We start from the raw sequence: 18,319 nt of genomic DNA on the forward strand, positions 1-18,319 counted from the left end.
TCAGGACAATGGTGCTCCCCCAGAGCCTTGGGAAACTTGCACCCCTCAGCCTACTGGGAGCCTGGCAGGGAGGCATCCTTGGCCTTTAATGTCTTGATTAGTATATAAAACATACTTGAGGGTAATACCAAAATAAATTAGAATTTTGGCCCACTGCTTCTAACCACTGCTTATTAAAATGATATTTAGTTCTTCTCTGCTAAAAATGATTTCAGGATACAAATTATTTCCATCATCACTTTATCCTTTCTTATATTTCCGGGGATAATTTGACTCCCAACAAAATACAGTCATTGTGTTAAGGGTTTTTCTTATCAATTTTCTAGGTAAATTGGGGAAATATATTTGCATTTCATCAATAGCTTATTTAAAGGTGATTTAATCTGTTTAACCCCCAGTTTCATTCTAAACAGGAGTCGAGGCAGCAACAGTTTCTTGCCCAGTGATGTGTGCCAGGAAGAGAACCAGGGATGGGGGCAGAGAGGTGATTCAGTCAGGGATGGTGATGAGCAGCTGAAATTGTGATGGGGCATAGGCAATCCTGGCTGTGGTAGGTGAGCTCATGTATTGTGTTTGAGGATGGCCTCATCCTCCCGTTACCTACACAGCTGAACTAGGCTGTGGTCTGGAGGAAGGTGTGGTCCATGGAGGTCATGTTAGTGGCCTGGCCCTCTCATTTTATCTCAGCTCTCAGTACAGAGGTTCACCTCTGCGGCCTCACAAACATTCTGGAGGGTCCAGAGCAAAAAGAGGGCATGAGAGGCAAAGAATCCATGGAGAAGACCAGAATGAGGAGAATGTTGCCAAATGTCAGTTTATTACCTGAACAAATTTGACCCTTTGATGTATGTGGTTCTCCTCCCACCACAATTCCCCCCTCCCACCCCTCACGCTTAAGGCCTCCTTAGAAGATACATAAGAGGATGTCTCAGTCCCTGGTCCTGAGGGATGTCAGTCTAACAAGTTTTACAATGGACACATAAGTCTTTTCTTTCTTGTGTCCTCTGTAGTGCTATAGTTGGAGCAACTCTGAACTCTGCTACATGTTTTCAGAGGCTCCCACTTGCCCAGTGAGGCAGTGAGCTGTGCGTGGGTGTGGAGACTGGAAAGGGAACAGGGGTGTCACTCTGTCTTCACTGGCCACTCAGTCATATGGTGATGTGAGTAAAACCCAAGTAGAAATGCTGTCCTCTCCAGCATCCTCCTTAAGGCTCTCCTTTGGCCATAAAGTCCAAGTACTGCTCCTTTTCCTAGAGTCCAATTGTGGAACAAAGAAGAAATGCAAATGGCCACTAAATACATGGGAACATGGTCCACCTCATTATTAACCAGAAAAGCCAATTAAGATGGTTTCAGATGGGGTGCCTGGCTGGCTCACTTGGTGGAGTGTGTGACTCTTTTTTTAAAAGATTTTATTTATTTATTTGACAGAGGGAGATTACAAGTAGGCAGAGAGAGAGAGGAGGAAGCAGGCTCCCTGCTGAGCAGAGAGCCCGATGCGGGACTCGATTCCAGGACCCTAAGATCATGACCCGAGCTGAAGGCAGCGGCTTAACCCACTGAGCCACCCAGGCACCCAGTGTATGACTCTTGATCTCAGGGTTGTGAGTCTGTCAAGTGGGGTGGTTAAGTGTATTGTTTTTTTCAGATTTGGATTTGAATCTCAGTAGGTACCAGCTGGGTGACCTTATGCAAGTATGTTAATGTTAGAATGTAGCCTTTATTGAACACTTGCTGTGTGCTAACCAGTAGAATCCTCCCCAGACTAGCATACTTTTGTTTTTCCAGTTTACAGGAGGCAGGGACAGTAACATGGAGCAAGTGATTTTTCGGAGGTCTCAGCTAGGATTTTTCTTTAAAAAAATTAAAAAAAAAAAAGATTTTATTTATTTACTTGAGAGAATGAGAGAGAGCATGAGAGGGAGAAGCAGACTGCTGAGCCCAATGCTGAACTCAATCCTGATCCTGGGACTCCACACGATCATGACCTGAGCAGAAGGCAGTCGGTTAACCAACAGAGCCACCCAGGCGCCCCTCAGCTAGGATTTTTATAACTACCACATTACCCTAACTTTCTTGAGCTGGAAACTGGGACTAGAATAATACTAACACTTCCCACTGTGGTTGGGAAGATTCAAGAGGCCTGGCAAATAGTAGATGTTTATTAAATTACTTTTAAAACCATTATTATTATATTCTTTGTGTTTTCCTGAGTTTTTTGCTGAGAGCAGGCATCACTTGGACAAATCCTTTGGATTAAAAAAAAGGCCCGTCAGGTAGCGAGAAAAAACCTGCAGATCCCAGCCCCTCAGTGGAGATTCGGGGTGTGGCCATAGGTGGGGGAAGACTACTGGGCGGGGCGGGGCCAAGACAGAGGGCTGGGCTGGAAGGGCGGGGCCAAGACGGAGGGCTGGGCTGGAAGGGCGGGGCCACAGTGCTAAAGTCGGGGTGGGGGGCGGGGCCCCAAGGGAAGGGGCCGGGCGCGGGCCGGCGGCGCATGCTCGGTAGTGCGGCCAGCTCCGCGGCCGCCGCCGCCGCCGCCGCCGCAGCCGGCGCCACCGCCCACTTGGGGCTGGCCAGAGGCAGGCAGCCGGGGAGCAGAGTTGGGTAGGGCTGGGCGAGCGCACGGCCATGGCCCCTTGGCTGCAGCTCTGCTCCGTCTTCTTCACGGTCAACGCCTGCCTCAACGGCTCGCAGCTGGCCGTAGCGGCAGGCGGCTCCAGCAGAGCGCGGGGCGCCGACACCTGCGGCTGGAGGGTAAGGAGAAACTTCTCGTCGTCCCCCAAAGCGTGGCGGGCGCATTGCGCACAGGTGCTTGCGGGCAGCGAAGCGGGTGCCGACCTGCCTGCCCTACGCGGAGTCAGCGGCAGGGCTGGGATCACCGCTGCTCCCGCCCTTCTTCCCTCCCTCCCGGGGTGCGCGTCCGCCAGCCCCAGCCGGGATGAAAGGGGCCGCCCGACCCCCGGCTTTGTGTTGCTAATGAGGCGCGGCCACTGGCCGGGGTCCGGGTCCCAGAGGGCGGGCGAGAGGGGCGTCCCGCGGCGGGCGGGAGAAGGGCGCCCCACCCTTTGTTTCCGGACCCTTGCCTCCTCCTCCCCAGGGTTGGGATGCTCCTAGCTGTCTGGACTGGGGGCGCTTGGGAGCAGCAGTGGTCCTGTAGTCCACTCCTCGGGTCCACAACTCTGCAGAGGCCCGGGACTGACAGAGAGGGGACCCGGAGCGCTGGGGAGGGATGCGCCCCCTCTCGTGGCCGCATTGTTCCTGCTAGGCTGGGCCGTCTTACCCCACTTTGACCCCACCCCCGATTCCTGACTTGCTAGGAAATCTTGCCCTTCGTCTAGCGAAGGGTCTCATGGATGACCTACACCCTTTCTCCCTGGCCCCAGTTTGACTTGCAGATATTTTTCTAGGCCAAAGGAAGGCATGAGTTTGTCACCTCGGTCAGATGCTCCGGAGGAGAGTGGAGAGGTGTGCATTCTTAGTCTCGTGTTTGGAGTCTTCTCCCAGTAACCTAGCAGTTTGATGCTGTCCGGGTTGGGGGCGATGTGCGCGGGGATGCTGCGATCCCCAGTGCCCACCAGGGTTCCTGTGTTTGGGCGGCCCCAGGACCGGGAGACTGCTTCTGTCTGCCCCGCACCTCCCACCCAAGCCAGGGCGGCCATGCGTCAGGGCATTCAAGGCCTTCAGACTTGTGGAGAGCTTTGTGAGGGCTTTGCACTCAGGCAGCCACGGACATGACCTTGGCTCTGCTCCCGCGTCCAGTTTTTCCACCTGAAAAATGGGAATAAATGGGGATTTCCTTGTTATCCCAGCACTGTTGGTGCTGAGAGTGGGATCCTTAGAACAAAGTTGACTCCCCTTTTCAGAGATGTACTGAAAGGCCTCAGCACAGTCAAGGCCTAGGACCTGGCACCCTTTTAGAGTCTCAGGATGGTGCTTCCAGCTCCCTTGTCCCACAATCAGAGAAACAGTGCAGAAAACCAGGGATGAGCCAGGCAGCTGGAATAACTTCAAACCTAATAGCCTTGCTGCACTAAGACAGCTATAACACACCCTCCCACCACCAACCCCATAGTGAATATAACCTTCCTGTTTTGAGTAAAGCATCACATTTTAGTAAAATCTCACAATTATTATCTTTTAACATACCAAGTTCTTCCCAGTTTTTATATCAAAAACTTTTCCTTAAGGCTATCTCATACTGATTTATTAGTCCTGCTAAACCTTTTGGATCTAAATGGATATTTTGGCTTTTGAATAACTGTAAGAGCATCACAAGCATTTTATTCTGAGTTTACATATGACAGCTTAGGTGGATCAGTCCAATTGCTATTTTTCTGCAATTGTTTAGGTGGCTTCATGTGTCAGTTCACAAAGCTTGGAAGTTTTAATGCTTTGGGTATAATAGTGACCCAAAGGAGCCACGCTGATGGTTTCAGTCTCTATGCTGTTTATTTGTGTTTCTATGCTGTTTCTAATGTGTTTATTTCCCCTAATTGTGCATCCCTGCCCTCAGTGGCCTCACAGTCAGGCTGGCCTCTTTTCTCCCACCACAACTCCTAGTTAGGGGTGACCTTCTCAACAGCTTTTACCTTGGTCTCACTAATTGTCTCCTGTTCATCCCTTCTTGAATGAGCATGGAAGCCTCTGGGCCATCTCCCAGATTCCACACTCTTTCCAACCTGCTGAATGGCTCCTTTCCTCCTGGACTTGCCTTTTGGTGCCTCTGTTGGAGCCACCAGCTCTCCTCAACCCCTCTTGCCCACCTGCCTTGCATACCTATCTTTCCAGCCTGTCCCTAACTTTTGTGCCCTTTATTGCTGCTGAGACATGCTTTCTGCTCTTAGGATACCTTTTCCTCCCCTGAGAACCTTCTGCTTGTCCTAAGATTCAGCTCTGGTGATACCACCTCCAGGAAGCCCACCCTGAATGCCATTCCCCTTGCTTTGCCTTCTCATGCAGGTCCTCACACTTTAGTTCTCACCACACTACATTGTCAATATTTGCTCATATCTGTGTCTTAGGACAGGTTTCTTTAGCCAGGCACTTAACCTCATCTTGGTGGCCTCAGAGCCTGTAAATCTTGACTGAGCCCAATTTGACCCTGCAGCCTTCTTGCTTAATCCTGTATTAAGAGATGATTTTAGGAAGTGGATGGAAAGATGAGAGCACTGAGCTCCAGTGTCCTCTCCACAGCAGGCTTTTGCACATGCTGTTCCTGTCTGTTTTCCTTCTCTTTTCACCCTAGCCTCCCTTCTCTACTCCAGCAGCGTTTCCTGCAGGAAGCCTTCCCCGCCCCCACCTCCCTACATCAGGTCTTCCAAAAGTTGCGGTCAGAAGACTGGCCAGTGAATACTGGTGTACAATGATTTGGGCCTTTGATTCATGTCAGAGTCCCCTACCAGATGGTGGGTATTCAGCTCCTAGATTTGGTCTCAGTTCTGAGGTTGCTTACAGTCTAGTTGGGGCCATGCAGACCTAAAAGAAGGGTTGATTATGTGTGAATCAAACAGGAGACGGCTTCCTGTGGGTCTCGGTCACATGGAACCTGAGAGGGGGACAGCAGGGTGGCAACGTGAGCCCTGCAGGATCTGGGTGCTGCAGAGGAAAGGGGCAAATGACCCCCTTAATCTCCAGGGAGCATTTGTTCCAGGAGCTCTTGCCCTGGCAGCAGTGTGTATTTTCCCAGGACTGGCAAGGTGACTGAAGCCAGTGAACCCTCAGCAGCTTTTCTAACACACCCTTTGGGGAGGCTCTCTGAGGAGCTGATCTGGTTTAAGTGGTCAGATTTCCCAACCTTCCTATTATTAGTGGGGCAATTAAGGGGCAGATACCATCTTGAACACAGCTCAGTGTTTTAGGAATGAGTTTTGGGCACACTTCTTTGACTCTTAAAAAAAATCTCTTAGGGCCCTTGCCAGGTAAAGTTGCTCTTGGAGTAATAAATACAATTTTCCCAAAGTAACAATTTCTAAAACTGGCATCCTCATTTACACTGGATCTTAACTCTTGCTTCTTGATAGTGGTGGAATGGTTCTGTTGGGGACGGGTAACTTTCTATCAGTCAATTGCGCTGAGGTTTTTTTTTTTTTTTCTTTCATCTTGCTAGTTGTTCAAAATACACTGATGGGACAAAGAATTAGGCATCGGCTCCCACAGGTTTTTGTTTAGTGGCCTTTTCCTGCAGTGGAGAAGGAGGGAACAAGGAATGCCTTCTTATCTAAATGGGGTACATCTTCTCTGGTCTTTTATCTCTGAAACAAATGTCTACCCTGCAAAAACGCCTGCTCTTCCAGGAATTCAGGAAGCCAGAACGCTGGCATCGTCTTTACAATGAAGTGCAAGTTTCCCATTTAAGGCAAATACTTCATCTCAAAAGGTAGGAAGGAATAGAGTGGTACTTGGAAAAGAAGAAGTTCCAGCTGGTTAAAATTTAGGTCCTGATAAAAGTCCAATCCAAGAACTCTCCTTGGCTGTGGGCCCAGGCATGTTTATTTGATTCTGAATTGGATGCGTTTTCATTCACTTGCAGCTCATGGCTCCCTAGCCTGCATCTGGTCTGCCTGTCTTGTGGCCATGTCTTCCATGTTATACATGCTCTCGTGTCTCTTACAGAATTCTTGGTTAAAAAATTATTCAGCCCTGGTTGACACATTTTTCAGAGAGACATTTTTATAAGAACTGCAATGCTTTCCTCCAGCCTGTTTTGCCGGGTTAATTGGGAATCCTCCTGGCCTGGGTCCATCTCTCTTGAACAGCCCTCCCTTCTTTCCCCTCCCCCATCCATCCCACCAATGCCCCCCCCCCACCCCAGCCCCTGCAGTGCCTGGGGCATTGTGCTAGTTGTATTAACAAGGGGATACAGCTGGGTGAATGAGACCAGCAAGTAAGTACCGGCTAGGGATCCTTTCCCTCTGAACACAATTTCTCGAAGTAAAGTCTAGGGGCTTCCAGTATCAGGATTGCCTTGGGAGCTCGTTAAAATGCAGATTCAAGGCTAATGCGACCAGAATGGGAGTGAGATGAGGGTTCAGGAATTGGCATTTTAACAAATTCCTCTCACTGTAGAGAGCCATTGCTTTAGGAGAGAGGACTCTCCCCCAGGCCAGAGAAGGGGGAGAGAAACCACATTCTTAACATTTAAAATCCGAGTTTGGCTTTAAATGACTTGCCTGGATTTAAAGAGGAAGTGGAGACTTTGTCAGAGCCCTGGCCAGTGAAGGGAGTCAGGCTGGCTGAGGGGATCCAGGGGAACCAGCTGGGCAGGGCACCCTGGTTTGGGTGGATGCCTTCAGCCTGGGGTTGAAGGGGAGGCTGGGAGTGAAGGCGACCCTGACGCTTCCATGGGTTCCTCCCCAGAACAGCTGGGCTTGTCTGGAAAACAATCTCAGGAAAGAGTAGGGTAGGATCCAAATCATATTCTCTGCAGTTCAAACCTTACGAATGTCCCTACAAAGGAAAGAACGGCTAATGCTTTTGTAAGTCTTTAAGTTGAGTATTTTTCATGCTTCATTTGGCCTAAAATGTGTGTGTGTTTAAGCTTTTAGACCCTCTTCTCCTCTCATCGGTCCCTGAGCTTTTCACATAGCGTGCCCAGCAGATGTCTGCTGCTGCTGGGGCTACCCCATCACCGATTAATTGTACCTTTTCGTTTCTCACTCCCTCTTGTGTCTGCCTCTGATGGATGGACTTTTAGTCTTCTGGAAGCTTGGTACCCCCCCCCCCAATTGTAAGAGTATGTGCTGAGGCAGGGGGAGGGGTTCTCAGGTGCCCCTAGAAGCTTGACAGGGTTGGGGGACAGTGCCCTCGGAGGAGACCTTTCTCCTGCACTCTACCCTGGCAGCTGAGACCTTTTCTGTTTCACATCTCCCCCAAATGTGGAGGTTCCCGGCCCTCAGCAAGCTCAGGGGGCCTGTCTGTGCTGGTGCCATGGGCCCCATCTCCCAGCAGCCAGACTTGCTCGTCTGGTGGGAGGCAATGTCCTCCTGGGCAGTGTTTGTCTTGGCTGCTGGGACATTCTGAATGGTCCTGACACACGATTAGGTGACTGATGGCCCCACAACACATTGTCTCCTCCAGGGTCCGGGGCCTTTGAAGCTCTTCCCTGTGGGAAGTAAAGAGACTATTTGCTCTATTAAAATGCCTTGGAATTTCCTCTGTTTAACCACAGGCCACTTCCTCTCTGCCACTCTAAACCCGGCAGGGCTACTGGCTGATTGAAAAGACACAAGCCCAGGAAAGAGCACATCCAATTGAAACAGATAGTCTTACTGCAGATTAAAGCTGGGGCAAATCTTTAAGAGGAAACCAAATCTGAGAGGGAAATCCTAGAGGTGGCTCCTTATCTTGCTCAACATTTAGCTGGTTGACATAGTTCACACTTGAAGTCCTGAGTGCATCATAGGTTACTTTTTTTTTTTTTTCTTTTTTTTAAAGTAGGGAAGTCTACGTTGTATCCTAATCAGTGTGCTATAGCTACATGTGGCAAATTAAAATCATGCAATCAAGTGGATTTCTCCTTTTGTGAGTTGGAAAGTCTTTATTTTCTGAGAAGAGCATGGTATCTGTCCATAGAAAACCATACCAGGCTTGTTCTCTTTGTGTAGTTTCTGTCTACTGATTTTTATGGGCTCAGAAGTCCCAAGTAAGAAGTGTGTAGCCTAAAATCAAGAATATCTCTGGGAGACTGTCCCTCACCCTTTCCTAAGCAATATCTTGGGAAAGTTTAATTAATAACAGCAGGCATGAAACAAAAAATTACCTAAGTAGCAAAAACCGAACATTTAAACCCTGTGTGTACCCTGTGTTTTTTGGTGTGTGTGTGTGGTTTTTTTTTTTTTTTGTTTGTTTGTTTGTTTGTTTGTGGTGGGGCCTAAAAAAGGAATAACTAGCTGGTTTCTAATGGAAACTATTATTTTAACATTTACAACTCCATTGTTCAAAGCATTTGTGATAAAAATGGCTTCCCTTTGCTTTGGTTCCTTGTTTGGAAATGTTGGGGGAAGGTGGATGTAGCTAATTAAGGCTACACCATTTAAAGGGGAGACTTAATAGGTACCAGCTGTCCTCGACAAATCACTGGGTGGATGACAAAATAAAGATGTGATGTGAACACACATGTAATTCTCTTCTAAAACGGAAGTTGGCCTATAAATTGTCTGATTTAATAGCATGAATGGAAACTACCTCCATTAAAAAAAAAACCTGTGCACTTTTAAGAAGCATTGGTTTTATAGTAAACCTAATGGTAAAGTGTCTTATTTGCATAAGGCTGGTACCTTAGGAGTTGAAAGGCGAGTATTGTTGGAAATTTATTCTAATTTTATTGTATCTTCCTTCCTTCCAAACCTGGGCATTAATCATGACATTAATCATGAGGCTTTTTCATTAAAATTACTACATTGTAGGGAAGGTTGCTTGAACTTAAGAAATGTCCTATAAAATTGAAGCGGCAACTTTGGAAGGGAATAGAAATTGATAGCATTCATTAAATGAAGGGATATTTACATTTCATACATTAAATGAATATTTCAAATGAATCCTTTTGAAATCATGAGGGATTAGGCTTTAAATATAACCTTTTTAGATGTAAAAACTTTATTTCCTTAAAAACTAGTTTTTCCGGGGCGCCTGGGTGGCTCAGTGGGTTAAGCCTCTGCCTTCGGCTTGGGTCATGATCTCAGGGTCCTGGGATCGGGCCCCACATCGGGCTCTCTGCTCAGCAGGAGGCCTGCTTCCTCCTCTCTCTCTGCCTGCCTCTCTGCCTACTTGTGATCTCTGTCTGTCAAATAAATAAAATCTTTAAAAAAAACAACAACAACTAGTTTTTCCAAGTGTTCTGTTTTGTCACTTTTGTAGAACGACATCTCCCCAGCTCCCCCCCACCCCCTGAATGGTAACTCTTTAAAAAATGCTGGCTATGGCCCCAGACTTCTGTTCTGAGGTGGGGATAGAGGGAGGGTTTCCTTGGAAAGAAGAAGTGCATTTTCCTGAGACAGGCCATATGGTTTAAAAACCCTTTCCTTGTGATTTTATTCTCTCCAGGTGATTTCTGGTTTCTTCTCTCCTGAAATGGCCTCTCTTTTACCAGAGGAAAATGCAATGTAATCCAGACTGATGCACTAGCAGTCGGCCCTAGCAAGTGTGGGCCCTGCTAAGTGAAAGTTTTATCGCTGCCTTCCTCTGGAGTGGGCACCTTGGCTCTGGGTGGGGCACCGGCACTCACATGACAGGATTTACTGTCACTGCTCAGGATCTGAAGTTCAAGAAGACTCGTCTGGAGTGAGGAGGGAAGACACGGTTTTTTGAGCAGCTCCACTGTGTCAGGTCTTGGTGTGATTTTGGAGTTTACTTACGTTTTCCAGGGAAAAGACAAGGACAGTAGGCCCAGGCCCTCTCCCCTGTCTGCACTGGCTTCCCACCCAGCTGGGGCTGCAAGGAAAAGGCACAGGGGCCCAGAGACAGGGAGGTGCAGGAGGGATTCCAAGGTACAGGGAACTCTCTGTCCCGTCTCTGCATCTCCCCACTCCTCCCAGAGAAACACTAACCACAGTTCCTGCTGCTCCTCAAACTAGAACATTCCGCCTATGTCGTTGCCTGTGGATATGTGCCAGTGCCCAGGCGCTGCTTGACACCTTTGGAAATCTGGCATTTTAGCCGTTGTCCCCATTGGTTCCCAGTCATTCTGGCTTCCTGGTCTGCCTTAGTTTCCCCTGCTGTGGAGGAGGCTTACCTTTCTCTGGGAGGCTTCTCCACGTCGTGCTCCTCCTCCGCTGGCCCCCCATGGGAATTTCACCTGTGCCAGAAAGCCTGTCCGTAGTAAAATCAGACCCACCCCATCATGGCTTCAGATTTAGTGAGAATGCATTCAGCCTTTTGCAGTGATGCATTGAAGAAGACGACGAAACTTGATTAGCTTATGAAGAAGACACTTAACTTGGATGGTTCAGAGGAGGCTTAGAAGAAGGGGTTGGGTGGCCCTGTAAGCAGAACAGGGAGGTGGAGAAATCCTTTGAAAGAAAAGTGTGGCAGAAAGAAAGAACTGGCAAAGCTGGGGGAGGGTGGTTCCTGACGCAGGGTGGGGTCAGGAAGGCTGAGGATGTGTAGGTTGGGACTGGAATATAGGGTGCCTTGAATTTTGTCTGTGTGCCCCTATCAGGAAGCCCCATGAGGCTTGACAGATTTCTCTAACGGATGAATCGTTTGATAAGAGTGACCCTCAGTGGCCATTTCTTCATTCAGTGTGTCTTTGGGGCTTTCTATGGGCTGGGCCAGATTTCTGGAGCTTTGATTGCAACATGGAAACAACCAGGACAATGGAACAGCGATGTGACCACCCTGTTTGAAATAGCAACTTGCCTTCTTTGCCTCACTTTGTTTTTCTGCACAGAACTTTTCACCATGAGACATCCATGGTGTTTTCTTGTCTGTCTGTCTCCCCCAGGGCAGTGTCTGCGGCATGAGGCCAGGCCTCATCAAGAGATTGGGGGGCGGGCATAGAGTAGGTTCTCCTTCCACGATCTTTGAATTGACTAAGTGCCCTGCCGGAAATTATAGTTGATGGTGAGAATGATGGTGGCACCTGTGGACGACCTCAGGGGGTCTCTCTGCTGAGGTCACCTGGAAGGTGAGCCGTCGTCATACAGATGTCCTCGGAGGTTCTGGGGTTTCTTGTGTTTCTCGACATTAGTGCATCACGTGGCATTCGGTACTCAGAGTCAGCATAAAATATGCTCTCCCAAGTGACATCATAGATTATTGGCACCATGTGCCCCTCCTGGCCAACGCCAACTGCTGGGCTGCAGGGTGGTCCAGGGGATGCCTGAGGTGGCAATCGGGCCAGGATTGGTTGGGGATCCCACCTTGTAAAGTGTTGGTTGTGTCAAGAGGAGATGTCTGCATTGTGTAGTTTACACCGCACTGTGGATAAAGAAAAAAAAAAAATGTAAAAAGTTCCTGTCCAGTGCTAACCATGCATCCTGGTTTTGGACTTTATGAAATGATTCTCATTCCCTGGCAGCAGCTGCCAGCGGGTAGGAAATCTTTGTCTTTTTAACAGAGGTACGGGTCTTGTTTTGTTTCATCCCCTCTGGTGGTGAACACGTTTAGTTTTCTGAAGTCACGAGACGGTCCATCCAGAATCAAAGGTGCTCTCAGCCTTTTTTCCAGGGCGGTGGGTTTGCTGGCCAGCTGTGGTAATGAGTTTTTGCCCAGCTTTGATTTTCATGGCTTGCCTCCCTGTGGGAGGAACTAGATATTTCTGATCTTACCTCTGCTCATATTCAGATCCAGCCAAGCAGTCAGTGACTTCCCCGGGCTTTTTTGTGGGAGACTGTGGGAAAGGTCCTGGTTGGCTGGCTATGAATTAATGAAATCCTTAGAAGGCTTCACTAAAGATAGCTCCTGTGGTTTGAAAAAAAAAAAAAAAAAAAAAAAAAAAGCATTGCCTTTTTAATTTGAGAAAGAGGTCATGGAGTTTTACCAAAATCAAGCAGAGAAAATGTAACATCTGGTTGTGCTGCCCAAAGGCTGCTTTGGGGCAGTGGGAGCCGTGGGTTCCCAGTGTCTGACTTGCCCAAGGTGACAGTCCCCCAGGTCCCTCCTAAGTCTGCTCTGGACACGCTGCCTCTTATTGTTCTCCCTGGGTTTTGAAGTCCTCAAGAGACAGAAATTCTACCCCCACATCTTTACACTTGAGCACATTCCCCATTTACTGAGCTTTTTTCCTTTTACTTAAAGGGTCACACTTTTTTTTTTTTTTAAGTGCATAGTTTTCGAGTTGGTCAAGACTAGTGTAATTATTGCTTTTATCTCATTAAAGAAAGATGAGGGTGGAGAATAGAGGGAGACTTTGGGCGGAAGGCAGGGGGGTTTTAAAGAGCTGTTCTAAAAAGTTTTTAAATTAGTAGGCTTTCTGACATGAGGAGAAAGAGAATGATAAATTGCAGGAGAAGAGTTTTAGGGAAAGGCATAAAGCAGCTTTTAAAGGGCCTATGACTTTTTTTTAAAAGCAGAAACATGAATGCCTTAAATGTCTGTTGTGTATACATCCCCTTTGCCCAGTTAAGGGAACAATGTCATATTATTAAGTTTTTTACATTTTATTTTTATCCTAGACGTATGCTGTATTAAGAGTTTATGTAGTTTTGTTTAAAAAAATTAGTCATATTTTGGGCATATATTTTCTGAAACCAAACAAGAAAGTGAAATTATTGCTGCAGAGTCCCCTGCCCGCCGCAGGCAGCTGGTCACTGGTACTTGGACTCTTCTTTACTGTATTTCTCTCCCATATTTTGGATTCTGAAATGTTTCAATCCTATAGAAAAGTTGAAAGCACGGTAAAATGAGCACCTTTTTCCTCTCTGCCTGGAGTTCCCCGTTGCGTGCCCCACCTACTGCAGTTATGGGGCAGATCTCCGTGATTTCTTTCTGAATCACATTCCAGGATTCAGAGGATCCTATTTAAGGATCACTCCTAAATAGATCACATTTTTTTTTAAAGACTGTATTTATTTGAGAGAGAGAGAGAGAATGAGCACAAACAGGGGAACAACAAAGGAAGCTGCAGAGGGAGAGGGAGAAGTAGGCTTCCCACTGAGCAGGGAGCCTGACAGGGCGCCATCCCAGGACCCCAAGATCATGACATGAGCCGAAGGCAGGCTCTTAACTGAGCCACCCAGGTGCCCTCTAAATAGATCACTTTTACAGAGACATCCTGTCTCTTCAGTCTCCTTTAACGGAGGACAGTTCTTCTACCCATTTTTTTGTTCCTTCATAGCATACACATTCTGAAGAGTCAAGGTCACTTGTGGTATAGACGGTCCTACAGTTTAGATTTCTGCTCATTTCCTCATAATGAGGGCCGATATTTGGCTAGATCCCTCCATACGTGATATTATGACATTGTGTATTAGGTATCAGTAGGTAACAAATATGGATACAGTTTCAACACTGAGCAAAATTTGGTTTTTCTGCTTGAAACTGTTGTACATGGAGATCTTTCCAATGGTTTCATCCAGTTCAATCTGTGTTGTCTTTTTAAAAAATATTTTATTTATTTATTTGACAGACAGCACAAGTAGGCAGAGAGGTAGGCAGAGGGAAAGGGGGAAGCAGGCTCCCCACCAAGCAGAGAGCCCGATGTGGGGCTCAATCCCAGGACCCCGGGATTATGACCTGAGCCGAAGGCAAAGGCTTTAACCCACTGAGCCACCCAGGCACCCCTGTGTTGTCTTTTTAAAAAGGGAGTTGTGGGGCTCCTGGAGAGTTGAGCCTCTGCCTTCGGCTTAGGTCATGATCTCAGGGTCTGGGATCGAGTCCAGCATCTGGCTCTCGTCTTGGCAGGGAGCCTGCTCCCCGCCCCCCACCCGCAACCCTCCCCCCGCCTGCCTCTCTGCCTGCTTGTGATCTCTCTCTCTGTCAAATAAATAAATAAAATCTTAAAAAAAAAAAAAGGAGATGCTTTATGAAGGCTTCCCTTTTACTTTACTGAGAATCCAAAATGAAGGGTGTCATGTGTGTTAGGCTGAAATATAACCTCTGCCCTTAAAGACTATTTGAAAATCAGCTGGGCTCTCAACATTAGGACTATAGTGTCTCAAGAATGTTTAAGGCTTTTGCTATTCACACGGGCTTGTTACAAACCCTTGTAGGTGTCGCCCTCCGCAACTTGGAACGAGTTCCTATTAAAACCTCTATTTGGCTGGGGAAAGTTTCCGGTTGAACGCATCCTCACACCAAAATTCAGTCATTACTCTCCTTTGTGGGAAGAAAACATTGAACTTTATTTCCAGGAAAGGCCACTTCACTCAAAAACATGTCCTCGAAGTCAGTTTCCAGCCTTTTGGTTCTGTGGTCGCCTGTTGCCTAAATTACTTTATTAGAATCCACTCCAGGCAGACCGTTTCATTAGTTTAACCCGAATTCTTATCTCCTACCTAATTCCGTGGTTTTTCTCTTCTTTGTCCTTGCCCCTGATGTAAGGGCGTGTACAGTTAAAGACCTGGAAAGTACATATTGGATCTTGTTCAGAGTAAGTTAAATCGTCAAAAAGCGGCCGGTTGTTATTCTTACAGGGTACCAGGAAAACTGCCGAGACAAACCCTCCATCTTTTATTCATAAGTGCGGGGAGACAGGGAGGGCAAAGGCGGGCCTGTGCCCCTGGGCATTTGTTCAGCTCTCCCCACTGGGCCCCCTCCCCTGCTGGCCGTGAAATGTCATGCCGAGACCTAATAGTGGGACATTCAGCACGCAGAGAATGGGCCACAGAGGTTCACCTTTGCTTTTCATGTTCTTTTCTGGCACCGGGTCCCTGGTCCCCTCCTTGGTCTGACAGTGAAAGGCCAGAAAGCAGCAGTCTGGAGGCTGGCTGGGATGCGGTACAGCCCAGCCCAGCAGCCTGCTTCCCTGCTGGAATGTGCCGGACACAAAGGCCCGGCCGGGTGTGCCTGGGGGCAGGGGGGTGGCGGGTTGCCTTGGCTTGTGCTAGTCTGCTCTGGTCCCAGGAGAGAGAGTTCTCGTTTCCATGGCTGTGCCACTGTCGGTTTTGGTGGGAAAGAGGGTGCAGAGTGCTTTGATTTTCAGAAATCACTTGGGGCTCCCCATTTCTGTGCGGGGGTGGGGCTGGGGCAGAGAGCTGAGGCCGTGAGACCCTCGGGCTCTGAGGTAGTCTTTGGAGAAAGAAAAATCAGGCAGCATTTGCTCAGTAGGTCTAGAATTTGATTCAGTCAAGAGTTCTCAACTGGGGGTGATCTGGGGAATCCCTGGAGACCTTTTTGGTTGTCACAGCTGGGGAGGGGTTTGCTACTGGCTTTTTGTGGATAGGGGTCAGGGATGCTGCTAAACACCCTAAAATGGGTAAGCTGGCCCTAGCCGATAAAGACTTAGTGGCTATAGTGCTAAGGTTGACAGACCCAGATTTAGGGGTCCCATTTTAGCATTTGAATTTCTCAGCTCACTTTGCCTCTTAACACTTTTCAACTTCCTTTTAGTTTAACAGAAAGCAGTTGGTTCTAGAAATCTGCATTCAGGATGAATTTCCATTAAACTGCCCAAGACCTAGGATTAAACTATTGTGGTGCTCCTTGAAGATAGACCCTGAATGCAACTACTATTTTAAATGCAAAAGACAATTTTTTTTTTGCCATAATTTGATCAAAGTAGCATAACCTGTGCCTCTGTTTTTGTTACTCACTGATGGTCTGTGGATAACATTACATTTTTTCAGCATGAAACCCAACACTTCAAATCCCTAAAGCAGTCTCAAATTTATGGTTAATAAAAGCTTTTATTGTACTGGATGTCATCTGTTCTATCACTCTGGGGCTAGAAACTGGCAAGCAGTGGACAGGAAATATTTTCATTTCAAATCGCTTCAATCTTATGGTCTAGGGGCAAAAGTGTCTGATTTCAGGAAAGCCACGGTGAATAGCATAGTAATGAATGCATTTTTAGTTGATTAAGCAGGCATTCTCTCCCTTTCAAACAGTCTTCTCTCTTTGGCTTGGTGGAGCTAAATAAACACGTGATGTTACATGATAGCATTTCTTGTGTTGGCCATACTTTTCCTTTGATCATCTTGAACTTTTCAAAGTGTTTTCCAGGAATCCTCAGCAGAGCTGAAGAAGTTGGAGAGAATGGCTAAACTCAAAATTGTTGACTCTCTTTGTAATCGTTTACTTTCTGAACCGAGGTGGTTTCTGAGATGATGTTGGCTCCTCTGAATTCCCCTTTAAAAATGGAATTTGGGGGGCGCCTGGGTGGCTCAGTGGGCTAAGCCTTTGCCTTCAGCTCAGGTCACCATCTCAGGTTCCTGGGATTGGGCCCCACATCGGGCTCTCTGCTCAGCAGGGAGCCTGCTTCCCCCTCTCTCTCTGCCTGCCTCTCTGTCTACTTGTGATCTCTCTCTGTCAAATAAATAAATAAAATCTTTTAAAAAGTTTAAAAAAAATATGGAATTTGGTATCTTGCCCTTGGGATCATGCATTTAGGAGGAAAACACTTATTTATTTATTTATTTATTTAACGGCTGTCATTTTATTGTACTTTGTGTCCTGATCTCCCACATCCATCAGGTAAACAGGATGAGGAGAGTTCTATCCAAAGGTAGTCCTGTGTGGTGATGATGTATCCAGGACAGGGGCAACTTTTCATCCTGGCTGCTCAGTGCCTTTGAATGTATTATCTAAATCATTACTTCCCAGCAAGCCTTGGAGGTAGGCAATTATTTCTGATGTGATTCCTTTTTTGCCAGATGAGGATTCCATGGGCACAAAGAGCCAGGAAGGGATTAGGATGGCAGGGCACGTGATTCAGAGCCAGAAACCAGAGTCACAGGGTGGTTACCCTGCCTGTGCCCCCAGCAGCCAAGCCTGCCCTGCCTTCCGATCACCCAGCCTGCGATGCACGTCTGCCATGTGCAACAGAGCAGCTAAAGGGGGTCTGAAGAGAGCACGCCTAGATACCAGAGAGCACTTTGCAGATAATTAACCTAGGATTCAGCATTTACCCTGGAAGTTCCTAAACCTAGCTGAGTATTAGAATCACCTGAGGAACATGGTATGGGGAGCGGTACAGATTTCAGGCCTCCTCCCAGACCTGCCCAAGTGAGATTTCCAGGACTCTTGAGTATTTTTTAGAAAGCTGCCAGATCAGTGGTTGCCAAGGTTTTGGGGGTAGATGCAGGGTTTGACTACAAAGGGGCTGTACAAGGGAATTTCTGGGGGATGGTGGAACTGTTCTGTATGCTGATTGTGGTGGTGGATACGTAAATGGAGACATCGATGTATGTATAAACTCATGGAAATTTCATTTTACTATGTTTTAATAAGAAATGTTGCCCAGGTGAAACTGAGCTGTTCCCCTTGGTGTCAGATGAAGTGACAGATGGTACCTGGTGACAGCTGAGAAGAGTTGTCCAGCTGTGGGAGAATGTCACCTGGAATCGCAGAGGCAGGTGGGTGGGCGCTGAAACCTCTGAGCTCAGAGCTGTCTAGTAGACCTTTCCTTGATGATGGACGTGTTCTCTGCACTGTGCTGTTCAGTAACTATTAACCACTTGTGGCTGTTGAACACTTGAAGTGTGACGGTGTAACTGAGGAATTGAATTTTAAGTTTTATTCAAATTACTTTACATTTAAATAACTACACATGGCTGGAGGCTACTATGTTGGACAGCTTACCATTAGAGACTGACCTTGCCATACTGGTGGGCTTTGACTCTGTGCCAGGTACACACGGAACCCAGTGATTCTTTATGTTGGAGGGACAACATTAAATCGTTCCGAGTGTAGGGCAACACAGGAACGTGGACAGGATGTG

General features: G+C 47.4%; 1 protein-coding gene across 2 annotated transcripts in view; it reads left to right on the plus strand.

Annotated features, from left to right (window-relative positions):
- The first annotated feature begins 2,631 nt into the window (after positions 1–2,631).
- Positions 2,632–18,319, plus strand: part of IL17RD (interleukin 17 receptor D) — a 74,604-nt gene continuing 58,916 nt past the window's right edge. For both annotated transcript variants that reach the window (XR_006385121.1, XM_044253325.1), the window contains exon 1: positions 2,632–2,757. Coding sequence is in view for 1 of the 2 variants with exons in the window: in XM_044253325.1 (XP_044109260.1) it covers positions 2,632–2,757 (126 nt within the window). In the remaining variant the exon portion in view is untranslated. The remainder of the gene's footprint in view (positions 2,758–18,319) is intronic.

Source organism: Neovison vison, chromosome 6 (assembly GCF_020171115.1).
Source record: "Neovison vison isolate M4711 chromosome 6, ASM_NN_V1, whole genome shotgun sequence".
In the NCBI taxonomy this organism is placed as follows: Eukaryota; Metazoa; Chordata; class Mammalia; order Carnivora; family Mustelidae; genus Neogale; species Neogale vison.